General features: G+C 37.5%; 1 protein-coding gene across 1 annotated transcript in view; it reads left to right on the top strand.

Annotated features, from left to right (window-relative positions):
- The window catches only part of DEUP1 (deuterosome assembly protein 1), an 86,372-nt gene that overhangs the window by 15,427 nt on the left and 46,941 nt on the right, over positions 1-24,004 (top strand). Inside the window, exons 3-6 of the mRNA XM_036259743.1 lie at positions 1,316-1,411; positions 8,976-9,110; positions 14,603-14,716; positions 17,011-17,256. Of these exons, the coding sequence (XP_036115636.1) occupies positions 1,316-1,411; positions 8,976-9,110; positions 14,603-14,716; positions 17,011-17,256 (591 nt within the window). The remainder of the gene's footprint in view (positions 1-1,315; positions 1,412-8,975; positions 9,111-14,602; positions 14,717-17,010; positions 17,257-24,004) is intronic.

The following is a 24,004-nucleotide window of genomic DNA, read 5'->3' as shown; positions in this document are numbered from 1 at the left end:
TCTAAATAGTATTTAGTCTATCAGACTATGTTTTTTTATTACACACAGTTTTTATGAGGCATCAGCAATAGCAAATTCTGTGATAATGGGCTAACTGTGTTCTGTCAACGTAAGTGACACAGCCTAAACCCGTAAAAATGTGCTGATGCAAACAGAAATATGGAATCAGCACCATCTGGAAAAGTAAACAAACATTCACTATGTGTGTGCAATAAATGCTGTTGGCAAGGGAACATGTCAGTGCTTTTGCTGCTGTAGAAATATTGTTGTCAAAGCTGGTACCCTGGACAAGGCAGAGTTCAAGAGCATTTGCACTTTCCAATCTACTAGAAAAATATTTCCTGAAAGAAGTGAATTGTCAAGAGTTTGGTGAGGGGTGGACGTGTGTATGTGTGTGTGGGTGTGTGTGTGTGTGCGTGTGTGGGAGTGTGGGAGTGCGCGCCTGGGCACCCAGTCGAGAGGCGTGCCCTAAGCCCCTGCGAGGCTGCAGAGGTCGTAGCGGAACGTGGAGTGCTCTCGGCCTGCAGAGGCGTGCAGGGAAACCATACACTGTACCTACGGTGGACTTTTGTGTCTGAATTTTTATTTTGGGCAAGGCAGAAGAGAAATGTTTACCTCATCTGTCAACGTGCTCAGCAGCCGTTTTCCCACCTTTGTTGGCCTCTGGCTGGAACTTGGTTTTTGGCATCGTTAACGATGTTATTGTTTGGTATCATTCACTGAGTTACTGGCTCTGGTTACCCTTCCCAGCACATGTGCCAGGGACTATTCTCTCACTTGCATACCTGTGATGACATGAATAAACAGGTGTTCCCCTGCTTTTCAAGCAGACAAGTTCTGTAAGCCAAATCCCTAAGAACTCCTGTCCGACATTTTTCTTTTTCATGTTAGTTCTTATAGAAATGTACCAATTATTCCATCGTCCCACCAAAGCAGAGCTCCCATGGATGGCAGTGGGGCTTAAAACAAGAGCTGATGTGTGTCGGCAGAGGTGCTGCCCGAGTAACAGTAACATAAGCCTGCCAGGCAGATAATGCAACGTAAACTCCAGACCTTAACAGGAAGTGTGATGGTGATAACGATCTTTTGTCAAACATCCATACGTGCTTTGCTGATGTGTGTGCTGTGGAGTAGTGCCAACAGAGTTTGGTTTTTGTGAATGTAATTAGTAATAGCTATTTTAAGCACTGCAGTACAAATATTTATTCCTGGTTGGTACAGCAGTTTTATTTTCATTGTACCTCTCTCTTTCATATTTTTTACTGTGTCAGGCAAAATTTAGCAAAATCAAAATTAAATTTTATTCTTAATGCAGGTGGGATTACTTAGACAAAAGTTGGACAGTCTGGAAAAATGTAATTTAGCAATGACTCAGAATTATGAAGGACAACTACAGACCCTAAAAGCTCAAGTAAGGAGACTGATTTATTTAATATCATACATTTTGATATATATTTTGACCTATAAAATTGTGTTAATTTTGTTAAAATGCATTGTTTTTAATATAAGCAAGAGTTCTTATATTTTAACTACAGGCTATATGTTTGGCCCTGTCTTTCCTTGTTTTATATGTATTGATTTGGTCTTTTATTGATTGTCAGCTGTGTATCTCTTTAACTGTTAGCACACTGCAGACTAATAGCTTTCTGTTTATCAAGTGACTTGCTGATTAATTATATAATGAACAGCTATGTGAACAACACCACCAGCAAACACAAAATTAGTATTTTGGAGTCATTACTCCCTAGTAGGGAAGTTCTTTTTTTCTGTGGCAATTTAAAAGGTGCACAGTTGCTATTATGAAATAGATAACTGAAAGAACAAAACTGGGTTTCATTACTTTGTTACTGGTTGACTGTTTCAGAAATGATAGGGCTCTGCATATGTGATGAGAGGGATGCTGATTTCTTTCTTATTATTCCTGTCTCCCCACTGTACTGGAAAGCAAAATGTCTTCCCTCCATCATACAGACAACACATAAGGCAATAATCATCTGAGCAGCTCAGGTCCAGTAGATGATATATTCTTGCTTCATTTAGTACATGTATCAGTGGAAAATACAGTTTGATCGTGAAATTATACTTTACAACCAACTTTTATTGAAGTAAAAAGATTTTTTTAAATGGTAATATAGTTAACAGAGCCCAAAGTAGTTAATGCTTCTTCTTAAGTACCTTTTTAAGGAGGTTACCAGCCATTAATATTGGAATTTGAAACATTTGATGTCACATTATAGTTATGATCTTACAAGCCATAGACACTTTGCCTGCAATTCAAACAGCTGCCACTAGGTGGTAGCCTGAATTATGAACTGTACTATATGGTTTTCCCTTGCTGAGACTCAAAGCATTTAACACTTGCATCAATCCACCTTGCATTTTCTATAAAGAGGAAACCCTAAAATTGCAACATAAATATTAAATCACTATAATTCTTCAGTATAAACAAAAAGATTGTGATCTGGAATAAGTTTGAAAATAAGTAGAAATTTAGACCCAAGTTAAGTATGTTCTCTAAATTATATTTAATTAGTTCAGTCATGTTTACCAAATCTTTAATTTCTGGCTTTTTTTTAATGCCCATTGTTAAAAAGTGTTGTGCCTTGTTTACAGGTGTTGAGCAATCATTTAATATATAAATCCTAGACATTTGATGTTTTGTGTGGCTGCTGGCTAACCAACGAATATCTATCTTCATGGCAATTTCACAGAAATTTGTCCTGTGAAATGCTAACACAGTGGAACTTCAGTTCTCGAACTTATTCATTCCAGAAGGCTGTTCAAGAAGCAGCTGTTAAGAAACTGAACGATTTGTTCCCATTAGATATAATGTAAACTGAATTAATCTGTTCTAGTGAATTAATCTGTTCTAGATGCCCAGTTCTCAGTTGCCTGTTAGTGTTGTCTCATGAGCATTTTCACACCCTTAGCAACATCAGCATTCTTTTTTTTTTTTTTAATCCTCACCCGAGGACATTTTTTTCATATTTTGTTCAGATAGAGTGGGAGGGAGACAGAGAGAGAAACATCGACATGAAAGGGACACATTGAGTGGTTGCCAACTGCACGACCCAACCAGGGTCAGGGACAAACCGCAACCGAGGTACGTGCGCACCCTCAGCGGGAACCGAACCCAGGTCTCTCTGGACCGCAGGTCGACGCTCTAACCGCTGAGCCAAACCGGCCAGGGCAACATCAGCATTCTTGCTGGCCTCTTTATGTTTTAAATTGTGCTAACCGCCCACTTCGCCCAGTTCGCCATGCCTACTGGGTAGCCAGATCAGACACAGGAACGTCTCTATCGTACTTTGCAGTTACTTCTTGTAAGCTCTATCATTGTTCTTACAACTTCCCTTTTCACTTTGCTGCTATCCCTAACCTTCTCAGGACCCACGGTAACTTACTGTACGTATTTAATAATAATAAGCAGCAACAAAAGCAAACAAACAAACAAAAAAACATGGAAATATTCACAGCACCATATCCTGAGATGCTAACATCCCCAGGCTTAGGGCACACTGACTCATACTTGCGCATTCTCTCCTTTGTTTGTCGCCTGAGAGACACGTGACTGATCCTACAGGCATCAGCATAAAAGGGTTCTCTGGTCGAGAACCCAAGTTTTGTTCAACAACCAAGACATTTTTTTCCATGAACAACTTTGTCAAGAACCAAATTGTTCGAGATGGGCGATGCTCGAGAACCGAGGTTTGGCTGAACTGAACTTAGGAAGTGTTTCCCCCTCTGCTCCTGGATATTCACAGTGCATTTTAGTACCTTAGAGGCTGTGAGAAGTCCTGCTTTAAACACACGCACTTAGCCTTTTAATCCATCATTTTCCAAACATATCTGACCGCGGAACCCTTTTTATTTTTTAAACTCAAACCTACTAATGCTGTAGTACAGTATTACAAGGTAAACACTGTAAACAGGTGTTTCATAGAAGACACTTTGGAAACACTACATTATTATTGAGAGAACAGCTATCTACTTCCTCTGCCCTTTTCTGCTTTTCTTTTCTTTTCTGGCTACAAGAAAGGAAAGAGGAGAATTGCGGGGTGCAGAAGAGAAGGAAAGAGGGAAGGAAGTAAAAAGTCAAAGAAAAAAGTGCTGTGTACTGACCCCGTTTGCATCGTAACTAGTAGTATGTCATTTTTCTAACCAGAAAATGCTCTGTGTGGCCAACGTGCTTTTGTTGCTGCTAGCTTATTCTGCAGCTTCCTTCTTTGAAATTCCTGGTTTATTTACAATTTCATTTTTCTAACATATCCCAGGGATACACTTTACCGCACTCTGCCTTGAATAACTCAACTCTGTCAAAGCTTTCTTGTAGAAATTGCTTTTTTTTTTATAATAGGGGTATTTTCTTTTTTTTCTAACCATAATAAAATTGTTATATATATATATATATATATATATATATATATATATATATATATGATATTTCCACTTCTGAAAAGATGGAGTAGATTTAATTTTCCCTATTCCTCCTACTAAATACAACTAGACACCCTGGACATTATTTATAAAAGAGTGTAAGAAGACTCAGAAGTGGAGAAAAGAGACAGACCAATTAGGACCATGGGACCCAAGGAATGACATGATAGTGAGTTCCCTGGGGTTTCTATTCGCCTCTTATGACCCAGAGTGAGTAACAGAGAAGTCAGCAACCCAGACACTCCAATGACAACAAACAAAAGAATCCCAAAGAAAGTCTCTCTCTTCAGCCAAAAGACCAACAAAAAGCCTAGCAAGATTAAACATGATCACTCCAGCCAAACACTGCAGAGAAAGACTCTATCCCCACCCCACCCCACCAGCAGAAACCTAGTAGACAGCCGAGGTTTCCATCCTCACCAGGGTATAACAATGCAGCCCAGCCCTGCCTCGCCCCCACCTGGGAGGTATCAGAGAAAACAGTGAAGAGCCAGGAATTTCATTGCCGCTGGGCAGAAACAAAGCCCTCTCCAACCCGTGGTATCAGTGGAGACGGTGTGGAGAGCCTAGACTTCTATGTCCATCTGCTGGCGATGAGGCATGCCTCCTCTTCCTCTCTGGGACGGTATGGGGAAGCCTACTGAGGAATCAGGATGTTCACCACCCCACTGTGGTAACAAGGTTACCTACCCTCACCACAGTCTCTCTAAAGGCTGTGTGAGAAGCAGTAACAAGGCACCTGTGCCCCTCCAGTCGAGGTGGCGTCAGTGAAAGACTAGTGGGGAGCCTGAAGTCCCACTTCCACTCCACAGTAGGAAGGAATACCTTTCCCAGGTTGCCAACCAAGGCCAAACCCTAGCCTTCCACCGCCAACTGGAAGTGATGAGGTAGCCTTCAGTTTTCCCCGCTGGACTGTTATCAGAAGAGAACTGCTAAAGTACATTATAAATAAAATCCAGAGTGTCATAACATAATACCCAAAATGTGTAGGTTTCAATTTAAAAACAAAAACAAAAAAACAACAACACTCATTATACCAAGAACCAGAAAGATCTCAACTTAAATGAGAAAAGATAATCAAGTGATGCCAAATTCGAGTTAACACAGATGTTAGAATTACCTGACAAGGGTTTCAGAGCATCTGGTATAAAAATGCTTCAATGAGCAATTTACAAACATACTCGAAACAAATGAAAACTTAGAAAGTTTTAGCAAAGAAATTATAAGGAACAACTAGTTAGAAACTTTATAACTGAAAAATACAATAACCAAACTAAAAAAAAATTCAATGGATGTACTTAAAAGCAGAATACAGAAGACAGAAAATACAGAAAACAGAAAAAAAAATCAATGAACTTGAAAATAGAAAAATAGAAATTACCAAATCTGAACAACAGAGAGAAAATAGACTAACAGAAAATTAACCTCAAGGACACATAAATACTATAAGAAAAGACTGAAGATTTGTGTCATCAGAGTCCCAGAAGGAGGGGAGAGAAAAGGGTGGGAATGAAAAAGTATTCCATGAAGTAATGGCTGTAAAGTTTCAAAACTTGGCAAAAGATGTAAACTTACAGATTCAAGAAGCTTATTGAAACTCAAACATGTTAAACCCAAAGAAACCTACACCAAAAAACAACTCACTGTAGTCAAAGTTCTGAAAACTAAATATTGGAAGCAGCAAGAGAGAAATAACATCGGACCTATAGGGGAAAAACAAAATTCAGGTAACAGATTTTTCATCCAAACCCATGGAGCCCATGGAACATGTTTCAGTTACTGAAAGAACAGAAGTGTCCACCCAGAGTTCTATGTCCAGGAATTCTATGTCTCAAAATGAAGGGGAAATTGAGACATTCTCTAATGAAGGAAAACTAGGAGAATTTGTCACCAATAGACCTGCACTAAAAGGATGGCTAACGGAAGTTCTGTTAGCAGAAAGGCAATGATAAAGAAAGAATCTTGAAACATCAGGAAGGAAGAAAAAACACTGAAAAGAGTAAAAACATGGTTAAATGCAATAGAGTTTCCTTCTCTTGAGTTTTTGAAATTCTTTGACAGCTGATACAAATTTTTAAAATGTTTAATGTGGTTCTAAATGTATGTTGAGGAAATAGTTAAGATGATAATGTTATAAATGGGTCAGGGTAAAGGGACATAAAGAGAAATAAGATTTCTATACTTCATTTGAACTGGTAAAATCGCAACACCAGTACATATTTGTGCTAACAATGTATATATAATGTGATACCTAGAGCAACAACTTAAAAAGCTATACAAAAAGATATATTCAAAACACAATAGGTAAATTAAAATGGAATTGTAAAAAAAAGTACAAATAACCCAGAGGAAGACAGGAAAACTACAACAAGAAAGTAAAACTGGAGAACAAACAAAATAAAACAAGTCAGGCCCTAACATCAATAATTACATTAAACGGAAGTGATCTAAGTATACCAATTACAAGATGGAGAATGACAGAGTAAATTTAAAAAATATGGCACAACTATGTGCTCTATTCCAGAAACTCACTTTAAATATAACTGATATGTGTATGTTGGAAGTAAAAAGGTAGACAAATATACCAGGCAAATATTAACCAAAAGAAAGCAAAAGTGGTGCAAAATAATTTAGTGGAAAAAGACTATTGTCTTTTTAACAAACAGCAAAGGGACAACCGAATGTCCACATACAAAAGAATTAAGTTAGACCCTTCTTAACCCAAAGACAAAAATTAACTTAAAATGGATCAAAGACCTAACTGTAAAACTAAATCTGTAAAAATTCTAGAAGAAAACATTAGGAGTAAATATTTCTAACTTTGCATTAGGCAATAGTATGTTACATCTGGCACCAAAAGCACAAATGTCCACAAATTGATGGATGGATGAACACAAACTGGTATGTCAATGCAGTGGAATATGATTCAGCCATAAACAGGAATGCAGTATATATTGCTCCATGTTATAACATGGATTAACCTTAAAAGCATTATGCTAAGAGAAAGAAGCCAGACCCAAAAGACCACACATTGAATGATTCCATTAATATGATATGATCAGAATAGGCAAGTCTATAGAGACACAAAGTGAATTTTAGTAGTTACCAAGGGCTTATTAAAGGTGAATTATATCTCAATTTTTTTAATTATATGAGAAAAGAAGAAAGAGGAAGTAACTGCTTAATATTTGATAAAGTAGAGACAGTTGTCCATAGCTTTATTTGTAATAGCCAAAAACTGGACGTAATCAAAATGTCTTAATGTGTCACTGATTAAACAAACTGTGGTTACATCCATACCATGGAATTATACTGAGCAATAAAAAGAAATGAACTACTGGTACACACATGCATCTCATGGGCATTATGCTGAGTCAACACAGCCAGTCTCAAAAGGTCATATACTGTTTGATTCTATTTTATAACATTCTCAAAATGACAAAATAGAGAGATGCAAAACAAATTAGTAGTTGCCCGGGGTTAAGGGTGGGAGGATAAGGGGAACGAGGTCACTACAAGGGAACCAGGGAGATCTTGGTAGTGATGGTAGTGGTTCTGTATCTTGATTGTGGTTGTGGTCACACAGATCTACACGTGATAAAAAATGGCATGGAACTATACACACATATTGTACTGACATCAATTTTCTGGGCAGGTATAAGCCTCTGCTTCTTGCAATTGATAGACCATGCTGCTTTTTTTTTTTTTTTTTTTTTTTTTTTTTTTGTTCAGGTAGAGTGGGAGGGAGAGAGAGGAACAAAGAGAGAGAGAGAGAGAAACATCGACGTGAAAGAGACACATCGAGTGGCTGCCACCCGCACGACCGACCAGGGCCGGGGACAAACTGCAACCGAGGTACGCGCCCTTAGCGGGAACCGAACCCGGGTCTCTCAGGACCGCAGGTCGACGCTCTAACCGCTGAGCCAAACCGGCCAGGGCGACCATGCTGCTTTTACTGTATTATCAAACAGTAGAAAAAGAAAGAAAAAATAATATGATCTAAATTATAAAGAGAATTATTGGTAAGAGAAATATATCAATTTTGATATTTAAATTTACTTAAGCTTATATCCACATAAGTAAGTCATTTATGGGTTGTTTCTCTCTTTTGAATTAAGTATTTAGTTTTCTTGAATAAAATATAAGCTGGTTATTTTATAGACTGAGATACTAAAATGAAAATTGCCAACACAAGAGGGCACTAAATAAAAGTAAGGGGAAAACTTGTTTTTTGTTTTTTGTTTTTTAATTACGAGCTTTGCTACATGTGGTTAAAACAAACTGGACACAACATTTATCAAGTGAGTCATTGTTTAACTGTGCTGTCCCCAATTTACATGGAAGCTGGATTGTGTTCTGCTTCAACAATTTAGTTTTAATAACTGGTTCTATATTCACTAATTGGAACATTTAAGCTTTACCGCATTTTCTAATCATGACTTAAATTTTCAAAGGCATACACAAGAAAAGAACTATAGTGAAATCAAGTTCAAAATCACCAATAATAGTAAAATGTTAGCATTCTCTATTATTTACAGTTTTCCAAACTAACTAATAGCTTTGAAAAACTGAGATTACACCAGACGAAACAAAATAAATTTCGAGGAAAAGAGTTACCACACCCCAAAGAAGAAACACCCTTCGAACTGAGTAATTTGAACCAGAAATTAGAGGTGAGCTGTATTTTACTTTCTTCATGTGTGTTAAAGACTGGTTTTTGTGGTTGTGGTGGGGGGCGATTTGTCGCTTGTGTACACAATGGCAAGTGCAGCTGTGGTAATGAACACCTTTACAGATAACTTCTCATTGAATAAATTTTCATAGTGCACCTTCCCTTCAGGCACTTAGGGAATTAAAACATCACTTTGAGTTATGCATCTTTTACACATATCAGCATTTTTGGAGAGAGAGAAAAAAAGTTCAAAGAAACTGCAGATGCTGAGTGAAATTGAAGGACATCCCCGGAGTCTGTTAGAGCGAATATTTAATAAATCTTTAATGCCTACTTAACTATTAGGTACCTAAATCCCAGTAGAGCCTCAGAACGGTTTTCAGAACAGAGCTTGAAGTGGCAGGGGTTATTCTTTAAAGAAGTAGTACCACTCCCTAAAAAGGTTTACTGTGTCACAGACGCACGTGTTCTTATCCCCTTACCTTTCCAACCTCGGAAAAAACAAACCAGCTCTTTTTCTTCCCAGTGCTCCTCAGCAGTCCTCCTTCAGGTCACGTGACAGCGGACAGAGATGCTACTATGATTTCCTCTTCTCTAACACTCGATGAGTTCCCACTGCTGCTCAGTTATTTTCTAATTAACCTCCAGTTGACCTTTATCATGTTATCTCACTCCATTTCTTGCATTGTTCTCAAGCCCAAACCCCAGTTCCCACCAACCCCCAGACAGTGGTTTCGGCTTCCTCTACTTTGTTGCTGCTGTTCTCTATGCTGCCATCACCCAGGTAGGAACCTCTCAGGACGCTCCCATCTGGCCCTTCCTCTTCCTCATATTCCAGCCCAGGTTTCCCCTTTCGTCCAGTGCCTCTTATCTCCCTCCTCCCATCTAATTTTCATTGCCTGGTTTTATATTTTATCATCTTACTCTTCCATTACCGATCCTACTCAAACTTTTCCTCCTAAATATATTTAAGAGCAGAAATAAAAAATCTGGGATTACAGCCCTAACACCAGCCTGTTGCAATAACTCTGTTGGAAGTTTGGGGTTTGAGTTTTTAAATTTCTGCAAATTTTATAGTCTATAGAATAATGAATATACACTTTTTAATACAATATTACTACCGCTAAGTGAAGTTGACCCTCTGGAAAAGGCAGCGTGTATATGCCCTGGGCTCCTGCAGCGATGTAACCACACTGGCTGTAGAAATATACCGGCCTAATGGAAGATGGCTAGAGATGGGCTGCATATACTCCTGCGCTGTTACTGAGCATGCAGAAGTCAAGTCCCTTATTATCCGTTTGACTGACTTTCACAGGGTTTAGTTGGAGAACCACATTCGTATAAATTGTTCAGACAAAGAAAAGCTTTAAATTAATATTAAGTACTCTGTGTGTATATATTTTACATTTAGGGAACTATGTACATAAAATATATCATCAAACTATAGTGGAAATTAGTCACAAAATATGATGACGTGTATGTATTTGAACAAAAATGTTAAGCACACTATGCGGACATAGTTTGATCTGTATAATTATGGAAACACTTCACATACCTGTTTTTACTTAGAGCCATCTGAAAAATTAATATGTAAGAGGTGGACTGTTCCAGTTTCAGCCTGCATCTAAGCCCTTCTCCTTTGGGACAGACACTGACATGCCGCTCTAGTGACTGGGCACTGGGGAGGACAGCACAGTTACGACTTACAGCAGGTGCTCACTGACTCATTTATTTGCCCTGTGACCTTTGGGCAAGATGTTAACTCACAGGGATTCCATTTTTTCATCAATAAATTAGGCTGAAAGTATCTTATAGGTGACAATTGTGGTTACGAAAGAAAAATATGTATAAATATATAGATATTAATTTAGATGCACACTGAAAGATTTAGGGGTGAAAATACATGAGGTCTGAATGTTGCCTTAAATACTCCCAATAAAAAGGCATGAAAGAGAGCCCTGGCCGGTTTGGCTCAGCAGTTAGAGCGTCAGCCTGCGGTCCAGAGAGACCCGGGTTTGGTTCCCACTAAGGGCATGTACCTCGGTTGCAGTTTGTCCCCGGCCCTGGTTGGTTGTGCAGGTGGCAACCAGTCGATGTGTCCCTTTCAGGTCGATATTTCTCTCTCTCTTTCTTCCTCTCCCTCCCTCCCACTCTATCTGAACAAAAAATGGAAAAATGTCCTCGGGTGAGGATTAAAAAAAAGGGGGGGGGTGAAGAGAGAGGTGAAATAAAAAATGGATTAAGTCAATGGTAGTTAAACTGGTGAACGGTACGTGGAAGTTTGTTATATTCTCTACTTTTCTGTAAGTATGAAAATTTTCATAATAAAAAGTTAAAACTGCCCAGCCGGGGTGGCTCAGTGCATTGAGTGTCATCCCATGGACTAAGAGGTCCAATTCAATTCACAGTCAGGGCACATGCCCAGGTTGAGGGTTTGATCCCCAGAGGGGGGCGTGTAGGAGGCAGCCGATCAATGTTTCTCTCTCATATCAATGTTTCTATCTTTCTCTCCCTTCTTCTCTCTCTAAAAAATCAATAAAAACTTATTGTTTTTAAAAATTAAAACTATCTTATAGGTGGAGTTTTGTAGAGTCCCTGACATGCAGTAATTACTAAATAAATATTTGTTCCATTTCTCAATATTTAGTAGAGGAATTAAAAATATATATGTATATAAATATGTTAAATAATATATAAATAAAATAATGTTGCTTCCACCAGAAACTCTAATTTTAATAACGTTGACCCTCTCTCAACTTCAAAGACCCAGAAAAGGCTTTCCAGCCATGGAGAACTTACTCTGAAGGTTTAGGCAACTCTACAGACCCTCTGGAACTTGTGCTGACACCTCCAATCTCTACAAAAGTCCTTATAAAGCTCTCCAGGTCTCTTCAGGGCCCCATAAGTACTGGATGTTTTGTGCTCTTTTGCTAATCTTGAAACCAGTACAGCTGTAAGACTATTATAAGCACCTGCTGATATGTCTGTGGCACACACTTCTAGCCTTGCTTGGCCTCATTTCTGCCTGTTGTAGAATTTGTAAATGATTAAGGTCAATGTTCCTGCCTCCTCCTAAACTACGATGGGAAGTATTTATTTTCAAGATTGAGGTTGTTGGGTGGGTAATGCTAAATATTAGTATTATCTGAAAGATATGATCTGTCCAAGTCAACCTTGCCCACATTTGACTGACTCCAAAGACTCCTTTCTAGATTAAATATAAACATTGACTTTGCGCATTGTATTGATTTGAGATGTTACCTATTTTCTACTAGAATGAAGTTTCATAAATTTGTCACTATTACTAAAGACAATGTTTTCATGTACCTAATTTTAAATTGTTGAACATCAGAATCAAAGTCTATAACTTTATTTTGGGTTTGTTTTTTTGTTTTGTTTTGTTTTTACTTTTAATTTATCCTTATTGCTGAAAGTATCACAGATATCCCTTTTTTTTTTCCCCCATTGACTCCCTCCTCCTTCCTCCCTGCTCCAGCTCCCCACCTTCACCACCCTATTGTCTGTGTAACCGTAAATAAACTGGCTCTGTTTATCTTAAAATACAGTTGGCCCTTGAACAATAAGGGGCTTGGGAGTGCGGACCCTCACCCCATGCATCCAGAAATGCATGTATTGCTTTTTACTCTCCCCAAAACATAACTTATAGCCTACTGTTAACTGGAAACCTTATTGATAACAAAAGAGTTGATTAACATATATTGTGTATGTTATATGTATTATATACTGTATTCTTACAATACAAGCTAGAGAAAAGAAAATGTTATTAAGAAAACCATATGGAAGAGAAAATACATTTATAGTATTTATTGGGGGGGAAAATCCATGTGTAAGTGGACCCATGCAGTTCAAATCCACATTGTTCAAGGATCAACCGTAATCTATTTATCATAAGTATTATTCTATATTTTAAAAGGGGGCTTATGCATACTTCTCCAACCTTATTACCACCACTCAATTTCAGGTCACCTTTAGTTACTATAAAAGCCTCCTACTTTATAACCTTTCTTCACTGATTGTTTTGGAACTTGGGGATTTATAAAATAAAAATTTCCCCAAATATCCTTTAAAATAGGATTTCTACGGAAATATGAAGTTCTATCTTTTTTTTTTTTTTCATTTTAAGCAAGATGTAGCATTCGTTCTATAAATAAGTATGTTTATTTCCCAGCACGACCAATCCAACCATTTTAGCCATCTTCCAAAACAACGCCAATCACTCTGGCCAAATGAATGATTCCAATTTGACATATTATTGGAGATGGCTGAAATAGTCATGGCATCCTCTGCATGGCTTTTATGTGACCCTGATATTGCACTTGTTCTGTAAAAGCATTTATTTACATGTACATTTCCCTACTTTCTTGTATTCCTTGATTTCTTTAAAAACATTTTTTATCACAAAACATTTCCAAATTCTCTTCTCTCTACCACACCTGGTGGACACTATGTACTTAATAAAAATTACTGAATTGATGATAGAAACATCAATACATTAATGCTATGTATCTATATGCAATAATATATGTTCCAAGACTTAGTAGCTGTAGAATTTGTTTTCAACCATTTTGTTTCTTTGCAAAATCTCGTGAAAAATGTTTAAGTTCTAGGAAGTATTAATACCATGCTTTTGTCTCTACATTCACGGAATATAAGTGGTGTCTGGCAATTTGTCAGGCACTGTGAGAGATACAAAAGTAATGAACTGCATAGTCCTTACCCTTAGGTTGCTTACAGCCTGGACAGGAAGATAAGGTACAATGGCCAACCCTAGGCAAAACTGAGGAGCAGTCAAGTTTTCTTTGGCATTCCCAAAGCTATATCCTTTCCTCGCATTAAGTTATGAACAGATAACATGTTCCCTGAATACACTACTTAAACAAAAACTCAAGAACTGAGCATGCTTATCAAGCTAGTTCCACCCCCTCTTCCCCTAGGCTAGCCCAGTTGGTGCTGCCTAAATGAGGCCTGAGATTCTGTTCCCAAGAATGAGTTGATCTTGGCTTCTCCTTGGATGGTAGCTTTGAAAGTCACAGGAACAGCTACTAAATCAGCCCAAGCCCATCCCATAAAAAATAAAAAATAACAGGTTTGGTGACTGAGTATAGAAAATTAAAGAAGGGAAAACACTCTGGTGTTAGCTCAGGAATTAGAAAGGAAATAGTGGATGCAAAACATTGCTTGAAACTTCCTTATTAGTAATTGATTTTTTTTCATTTTTAACAAATAAAATGCTTAATTTTTATACAAGGGTTACGTTAATAATTCCATGTTTTCCTAGTAAAAATTAAGATATATCTAGCAATAAATCCAAGATGAGTGATTTGATACATTTTAATTTTTTCCTAAGGGGAAAAAGTGCACTTATTTTTTTCTCAAAGATGTACCAATGAAAGAAGCCCTGTTCATTGTGCTTTAAAATGAATAATTTCCTCCAACTTATGTTTGTCCCTCCACTTTTTTTTTTTTTTAAAGGAATTTAGAGCAAAGTCAAGAGAATGGGACAAGCAAGAGATACTGTACCAGACTCATCTGGTTTCTTTAGATGCTCAACAAAAAATATTGTCTGAGAAGTGTAATCAATTTCAGGTACATTATCTAGTACTATCCTCTAAATTAGAAGAAATTAGAGATTAACGATTACTATCTTTGCCATTCAGTTTGTAATCTTTTTACAAATAGAAATGCCATCTAATAGGAAATAAACAGAGTAGGTCCAACACTGGTTAAAGTCATAAGTGCATGAAATACCTATAATGGCGAGTTCAGTCTACATGCCTCAAAGGACGGTGCTGTTGTTAATAGCAAATGTTTCTGCATGCCCATGGGCAAGTCACTCAGAAAGTATGGGGTTGCTTGGTCCCTTCCCTTAAGAACTTTACAGTCTAGACACAGAGATAATTCATGTCCTGATTTACAGGTATAAAGACAATTGAATGGAAAGGATCCATATTCTTTTAGAAGTCAGAGTAAGAGGAAAAATTAGACTCAGCCAGGAAACATCCTCCAGCAGAGGTTGGACTTGGCCTGGACCTTGAAGAATGGATATGTTTTGAGACAAGAAAGAATGTATTCTAGGTGGTGGAAATAACAGGGGCAGAGTCACTGAGACGAGAGACAAAGGCAAATTCTGGGGATGGAAATGGGTCAGTTGGCTGGGAGGCCATGTGGGAGGTGGGGAAGGTTAGTGGGAGGTAAGCCTCGTGAGTTGTAAACAGATTGTAATAAGCCTTTAATGCTGGGCTAAGGTATTTCAAATTTTTATTAAAGCCAGCAAGAAACTATTGTTTGGTTGCTATACTTATTTTTCTTTGTTTCTTTAAGTTACTTGAATTATATGTCATACATGTTCCTAGAATTCAACAATACAAAATAATGGAATATAAAATTAAAAGCTTCATCCCCTACTCTATTTTTATCCATTTAATATAAACACTCTTAACAGGTGCTTATCTTTATTACTTTTTCTTTTGTTTGTATGAACATGTAAAAATAGGTATTTGTGTGGAAGTTGTATTTTTTTCTTGTAAAAAAATTGTTTTTTATTTAATAATAAGCCATGGATATTATTTTGAGTGACTATGTAAAATTCTACTTACTTCTGTACAGTAGTTTACAGAATATAGTAGCTATACCATATATATCATAGTATATAATAGATATACTGTAATTTTTTCAGTAATTTCCTTATTCATGTACATTCAGGTTGTTTCCATTCTTATGCTATTACAATATTGTAATAAGTATTGTATATGTATCTTTAAATACTAATGCTATTCTTTTGTTAGATAAAAATTCTACAAATAATTGTTGAGCTGTAGGATCTGTCCATTCAAAGTTTTAATAAGGGTGTCAATGGGGTAAAAAAGGAGAAACATCTGTAACAAAAATAAAATTAAAAAGAAAATAAAAATTTTAAAAAAAGAAAAAAGAAACAAAGAAGTTTTAATAAATACTAGCAGATACATTTGAAAAGGTTATAGTACTTTACAATTCATGAATGGGTGGTGAGAGTGACCATACCCTTGCCAGCATGGATTACCAGTCTTTTGATTTTTAACAACTTGATGGACTAATAGTAAAATTGGCTTGATTTACTTTGCATTTCTCTGCTTATAAGACTGAGCATCTTTCTGTATGCTTCTTAGCCTTTTTTAATTTCCTCTTCTATGAATTGCCTGTTCATAAACTACCCATTTTTCTTTTGTGTTGTCATTGTCTTATTGATATGTAGAAGTTTTTGTACATCAGGAAATATTAACCCTTGTTTTATGTGTTGACAGCCTTTTCCCACAATCCAATTGTTTTATGTAATTTTGTTTATTTTTGGTCATAGAGACATTTTCAACTCAAGTATTTGAATCTATAATTTTCCTCTTTTTATATAATCAAGATTTTCTTTCTTGTGAATAAGAATTCCCTACCCAAAGAGCCCTGCCCTGCTCTACATCTTTGCTCCAAGATTATATAAGTATACTTTCTCTTTATGCCATCTAAAATTGAGGTTTTAGAATAAGCACACGACTGAATTACAGAGGGTAAAATTTAATTAGCCAATAATGTATTTAAAGATTTTTTTTTCCTAATTCTTTTCTCTCTTTTTTAAATCCTCAACTGAGGATATGCTTACTGATTTTAGAGAGAGGGGTAGAGAGAGAGAGCACATCTATGTGAGAGAACATCGATTGGTTGCCTTCCATAAGTGCCCCACCCTGGATCAAAGCGGCAGCCTACGTGTGTGCCCTGACAGAGAATCAAACCCGAACCTTTTGTATACTGAACGACACTCCAGCAAAGCCACACCAGCCAGGGTTCTATCATTCTTTAAGTAAGCTTAAATATGACATTCTCGATTTAATTGATACAATTTTCATATTTCTCAGAAACAGGCACAAAGTTACCAAACTCAATTAAATGGTAAAAAACAGTGCTCAGAAGAAGACAGCAGCTCTGAAATCCCTCGGTTGATATGTGAACCAGACTCTAGTTGTGAAACGTGTGAAAGAGATGAATTCATTATTGAAAAATTGAAATCAGCTGTGAGTGAAATAGCATTAAGCCGGAATAAGTTACAAGATGAAAATCAGAAGCTCTTACAGGAACTGAAAATGTACCAAAGACAATGCCAGGTGAATATACATTTATTTTCAACTGATCTTGCCCATGATTTGTATGAATGATAACTCAATAGGTGTATGGATTAGAAAGCGAATTTTGTATTGCATGTGTAAATTCAGCTCATATTTCCTTTTAGTAACTAATTCTCAGTTGATGAGTAAATTCATCAGTCCCATAGGTACTTTAGCACATTAGCATGTACTCGGTTTCTGCAGTGGCATAATAATAATGTATTATCAGTGCAGTATAATAGAGGTCTCTTACAGACCTTTCAACCTAAAAACCATGGCCCTTTAACCACACACCACCCTCTGTTCTTACTATTCATTCTTTGACCCTGTGTCTCTCTGACTTGCAATAATCCTGGGTTGGCAATCCAGGAACTCATTGAGGGTTCAACACTCTAACAATTTCACTGAAAAGCATGGGGGTTCTTCCCTGTGATTTATCACTGTTAACCTTACCATAATCACTTATCAAACAATAGCCTGGAGTTTTTGTTTCTTTCTTTTTTTTTGGTAACTTCCACATTGGCAGATGTGATGGATGGTTTTTCCAAACATTAATTTTCTTAACTTAAAAATATCTTTTCTTTTATTGTCTTTCTACTTCTTGCAGCCACTAAAGTTATACAGCATTCATCAAAATTGGTCATTCCCAGTTTCTTTACTAAATATGTATTTCCTAGTTGTGGATGTCCTAGTTACTTGAGACATTCTGTGTTTCTATCTCCCAGTCTCGGTCTTATCTCCCACCTCTAAACCTTCTGCCTCTTTCCTCAACGGGCCCATTTTCTTGTCCCACTTGATTCCCGCCCCATGCTGAGATACACTTCTGAGCAGACTTCTCCTTACTTCTCTAAGATACTCCTCCTCAGGACCTTCTGCCATTTAAACTCCCAGGGTCACTTATCAGTCTTGGGCCAACTCCTCATTCGGCCATCGGCTACATTATATATGGGATTATAAGTAGGATTAGTCTTTTTTTTTTAATTAATTAATTTATATATTTTTGTTACAGATGTTTCTCCTTTTTCCCCCACTAATTCCCCCCGCCCCCTCCCTCACTGCCTGTCCCCAGCTTTGTTCTCCATATCCATTGTTCATGCATACATGCATATAAGTTCTGTGGTTTATCTCTCCCCCACCACCCTCTCTTCTGGGGATTGTCAGTCTATACCCCACTTCCCGGTCTCTGGGACTACCTCATTCCTCAGACTGTTATGTTCATTATATTCCACAAATAAGTGAGATCATACAATACCTGTCTTTCTCTGTTTGGCTTGTTTTACTTAGGATAATACTTTCCATGTAGTCTCAAAGGATAAGAGATCTTTCTTTCTTACAGCTGCATAGTACTCCATTGTGTATATGTACCACTGCTTTTTTATCCATTCTTCTACTGATGGACACTTGGGCTGTTTCCAGATCTTAGCTATTGTAAATAGTGCTGCTACAAACATGTGGGTACATATATTCTTTCTGATTGGTGTTTCAGGATTCTGAGGGTATATTCCTAGAAGTGGGATCACTGGGTCCAATGGAAGTTCAATTTTTAATTTTTTGAGGTAACACCATAGTGTTTTCCATAGTGGCTGCACCAGTCTGCATTCTCACCAGCAGTGTACAAGAGTCCCCTTTTCTCCACAACCTCAACAACACTTGTAGTTTGATGATTTGTTGATGGGAGCCATTCTGACAGGTGTGAGGTGACACCTCATTGTTGTTTTAATTTGCATCTCTCTGATGATTAGTGATGTTGAGCATTTCTTCATATGTCTCTTAGCCATTTGTATGTCCCGTTTGGAGAGGTGTCTATTTAGTTCCTCTGCCCGTTTTTTAATTGGGTTTGTTGTCTTCCTTTTGTTGAGTTGTATGAGCACTCTCTATATATTGGAAATTAACCCCTTATCTAATATATCATTGGAAGTTATGCTCTCCCATACAATGGGTTGCCTTTCCATTTTGATGATTGTATCTTTTGCTGTGCAGAAGCTTTTGAGTTTGATGTAGTCCCATGTGTTCATTTTCTCCTTTGTTTCTGTTGCCTAAGGTAATGTATCAGTGAAAATTCTGCTGCGTACGATGTCTGAAATTTTGTTGCCTACAGTTTCTTCTAGGATTTTTATGGATTCAGCAGTCACGTTTAAGTCTTTTATCCATTTTGAGTTTATTCTTCTGTAGGGTGTAAGTTGATGGTCTAGTTTCATTTTTTTGCACGTAGCTGTTCAGTTTTCCCAACACCATTTATTAAAGAGGCTGTCTTTACTCCACTGTATGCTCTTGCCACCTTTGTCAAATATTAATTGAGCATACTGCTTTGAGTTCATTTCTGGGTTTTCTGTTCTGTTCCACTGGTCTATATGCCTGTTCTTGTGCCAGTACCAGGCTGTTTTGATTACAGTAGCTTTGTAGTACAACCCGAAATCTGGTAATGTGATCCCTCCAACGTTGTTCTTTTTTAAGATTGCTGTGGCTATTCGAGGCCTTTTTTGGTTCCATATGAACTTTTGAAGTATGTATTCTAATTCTGTGAAGTATGTTGTTGGTATTTTGATAGGGATTGCATTGAATTTATAGATTACTTTGGGTAGTATGGACATTTTAATGATGTTAATTCTCCCAATCCATGAACAATGTATGTGCTTCCACTTTTTTATATCTTCCTCTATTTCTTTTTTCAATGACCTATAGTTTTCTGCAAATAGGTCCTTTATTTCTTTGGTTAAGTTTACTCCTAGGTATCTTAATTTTTGCTGCAATGGTAAATGGGATTGATTTCTTAGTCTCTCTTTCTGTGAGTTCATCATTGGTGTATAAGAATGCCATCGATTTCTTGACGTTAATTTTGTATCCTGCTACTTTTCCAAATTCATGTATTAAGTCTAGTAAATTTTTGATGGAGTCTTTGGGGTTTTCTACATATAGTATCATGTCATCTGCGAATAATGACAGTTTCACTTCCTCCTTTCCAATTTGGATCCGTTTTAGTTTTTCTTCCTGTCTGTATGCTGTGGCTAAGACTTCCAGTACTATGTTAAATAGGAGTGGCGAAAGTGGGCATCGTTCCCTTGTTCCTGTTCTTAAGGGAAATGCTTTTAGTTTTTGCCCATTAAGTATGATGTTGGCTGTAGGTCTTTCATATATGGCCTTTAATATGTCAAGATGTGATCACTCTATTCCCACATTGCTGAGCGTTTTTATCAGAAATGGATGCTGGATTTTGTTGAAGGCTTTTTTGGCATCTATTGATATGGTCATGTGGTTTTTATTCTTCATTTTATTTATGTGGTGTATCACATTTATTGATTTGCAAATATTGTATCAGCCTTGCATCCCTGGAATGAATCCCACTTGGTTATGGTGAATAATTTTTTTAGTGTATTGCTGGATCCAATTTGCTAGTATTTTGTTCAGGATTTTGGCATCTATGTTCATCAGAGATACTGGCCTGTAGTTTTCTTTCTTTGTTGTGTCTTTTACTGGTTTTGGAATTAGAATTATTCTGGCCTCATGAAATGAGTTTGGAAGTCTTCCTTCTTGAATTTTTTGAAATAGTTCGAAGAGAATGGGTGTTAGTCCTTCTTTGAATGTTCGGTAAAACTCCCCGGTGAAACCATCTGGGCCTGGGCTTTTGTTTGCTGGGAGAGTATTGATTACCTCTTCAATTTCCTTCGTTGTTATTGGTCTGTTCAGGTTTTCTATCTCTTTCTGGTCCAGTTTTGGGAGACTACGAATTTCGAGAAATTTGTCCATTTCGATTAGATTGTCGAATTTGTTGCCATATAATTGTTCATAGTAGTTATTAACGATCTTTTGTATTTCTGTGCTGACAGTTGTTACTTCTCCTCTTTCATTTCTGATTTTGTGTATTTGGGTTCTCTTTGTTTCTTGGTGAGTCTAGTTAAGGGTCCATCAATCTTCTTTATCTTCTTGAAAAAACAGCTCTTTGTTTCATTGATCCTTTGAATTGTTTTTTTGGTCTCTATGTCGTTTATTTCTGCTGTGATCTTTACAATTTCCTTCCTTCTACTTGCTCTGGGGTTTTCTTTTTGTTTGTTCTCTAGTTCTTTAAGTTGTGAGGTTAAATAGTCTATTAGAGATTTTTCTTGTTTTTTGAGGTAGGCCTGTAGTGCTACGAACTTCCCTCTCAGAACTGCTTTCGCTGCATCCCATAGATTTTGTGTTGTTGTGTCTTCATTTTCATTGGTTTCCAGGAAGTTTTTAATTTCTCCCTTGATTTCCTCAGTAACCCATTCATTGTTTAATAACATGCTATTTAGCGTCCATTTGTTCAAATGTCTTTGCATGTTCTTGTTGCAATTGATTTCTAGTTTCATGCCATTGTGATCTGAGAAGATGCTTGATATGATTTCAGTCTTCTTAAACTTGTAGAGACTTAGTTTGTGTCCTGACATGTGGTCTGTCTTTGAGAATGTCCCAGGTGCACTGGAGAAGAATGTGAATTCTGTAGTTTTTGGGTGTAATTCTCTGTAGATATCTATTAAATCTATTTGGTCTAGTGCTTCATTTAGAGTCTCTGTTTCCTTGCTAATTTTTTGTCTAGGGGATATATCCAGTGCTATCAAGGGGATGTTGAAGTCCCCTGCTATGATTGTATTGCTGTAAATTTCTCCTTGGAAGTCCTCCAGAAGATTTTTAATATAGTTTGCTGCTCCTATATTGGGTACATATATGTTTATCAAAGTTATATCTTCTTGTTGGATAGATACTCTCCATATTATGTAGTGGCCTTCTTTGTCTCTAGTTATGGCCTTCATTTTGAAATCTATTTTATCATATATGAGTATTTCTACCCCAGCTTTTTTTTGCTTTCCATTTGCTTGGTAGATTTTTTTTCCATCCCTTCACTTTCAACCTATGTGAGTCTTTTGTTGTGAGGTGGGTCTCTTGTAAACAACCTGTAGATGAATAATGCTTTCTTATCCAATCAGCTACTCTGTGTCTTTTTATGGGAGCATTCAATCCATTTACATTTAAGGTGATTATTATTTTTTTTTATTTTTTTATTTTTTATCCTCACCCGAGGACATTTTTCCATTTTTTGTTTAGGTAGAGTGGGGGGGGGGAGAGGGAGGAACAGAGAGAGAGAGAGAAACATCGATGTGAAAGGGACACATCGAGTGGCTGCCACCTGCACAACCGACCAGGGCCGGGGACAAACTGCAACCGAGGTACATGCCCTTAGCGGGAACCAAACCCGGGTCTCTCAGGACCGCAAGCTGACGCTCTAACCGCTGAGCCAAACCGGCCAGGGCTAAGGTGATTATTGATATGTATTTATTTATTGCCATTTTTGTTTAGTGTTGTTATATTTTTCTTCCTATTTCTACTGCTAATTACAGCGGTCCTTTTAACATTTCTTGCAGTGCTGGTTTGATGCTAATGTATTCCCTTAGTCTTTTTTTTTTTTTTCTGAGCTCTTTATTTGACCTTCTATTTTGAATGATAGCCTTGCTGGGGAGAGTAGTCTTGGATTCAGATCCTTCTTTTCCATGACCTTGATTACCTCATGCCATTCCCTTCTGGCCTGTGGTGTTTCTGTTGAGAAGTCAGTTAAGAGCCATATGGGGTTTCCTTTGTAGGTAACCTGTTGCTTCTCTCTTGCTGTCTTTAGGAATCTCTCTTTGTCTTGAATTTTTGGCACTTTGATTACTATGTGTCTTGGTGTGGGCCTGTTTGGCTTCTTCTTACTTGGGGCTCTCTGTGCTTCTTGTACTTGAATGCCTTCTTCCTTTACCAAGTTAGGGAAGTTTTCTGTCACTATTTCTTTGAATATATTCTCTAATCCTTGTTTATTTTCTTCTTCTTCGGGGACTCCTATGATGCGAACGTTATTACATTTCAAGTTGTCCGACAGTTCTCTTAAGCTGTCTTCTTGCTTTTTAATTGTTTTTGCCTTTTGGTTTTCTGATTTGTTGATTTTTTCTACCCTATCTTCTAATTCACTGATCCAGTACTCAGCTTCCTCTACTCCGCTATTAAGACTTTCCAATATGTTCTTTATTTCTGACGTGTCATTCTTCATTTCTTCTTGCTGGTTTTTAATTTCCAACTGGTTGATTTTCAATATTTCTATGTCTTTACTCATGGTGCTCATGTCCTTACACATGCTGTTGAGCTTCCTCAAGAAATCATGGCTCCAAATTCTAGTTCTGTTAACTTGCTTAACTGCACCTCATTTATCTCCTCTTCGGTAGAGGTCTCTTGTTCTTTCATTTGGCTTTTGTTTCTGTTTTTCACCATTTTGGCAATCACAGTGGGCTTTGGAGCCTGTCAACTTTTCCCTGTGGGTGTTGGTGTTCTGCTGTTTGTGGCTCCCTCTCCTGGGTTTGGATGAGTGAGGGAGGACCCACTTTAATCACCTTTGTCAAGTCTTAATTTTCCTGGTTAGAGTTGCTAGCCCAGGGAATGGTAGTTATCCTCTAGCTTTTTTGCCTGGAGGCTATTAGGAGTGGTCACCTGAAGGACCTTGGTTTCTGAGTTGAATGAAAAACTCCCTCAGGTGCTCAGTGTAAGAGGATTTTCCGAGGGTGGGGCAGATGCTGTTTGATAATGGACCTCAATTAGCATTTCATTGGCAGCTGGGTGGGGTTGAATCTCTGAGGGGGAGGGGCCGCTGCCTCTCCCCAGGGCCCTGGGAAGGAATAAGATGACCACAGTTCTGCGTGGCTGCAACTCAGCAAAAGTTCTGAGTGTCCTCCAAATCCCAAGTGTCCCCACACAGTTTTAGTCCAGT

This window comes from Molossus molossus, unplaced genomic scaffold (assembly GCF_014108415.1).
Source record: "Molossus molossus isolate mMolMol1 unplaced genomic scaffold, mMolMol1.p scaffold_m16_p_13, whole genome shotgun sequence".
In the NCBI taxonomy this organism is placed as follows: Eukaryota; Metazoa; Chordata; class Mammalia; order Chiroptera; family Molossidae; genus Molossus; species Molossus molossus.
Note: the sequence above shows the minus strand (reverse complement) of the source record. Positions and strands in the feature narration are given on the sequence as shown.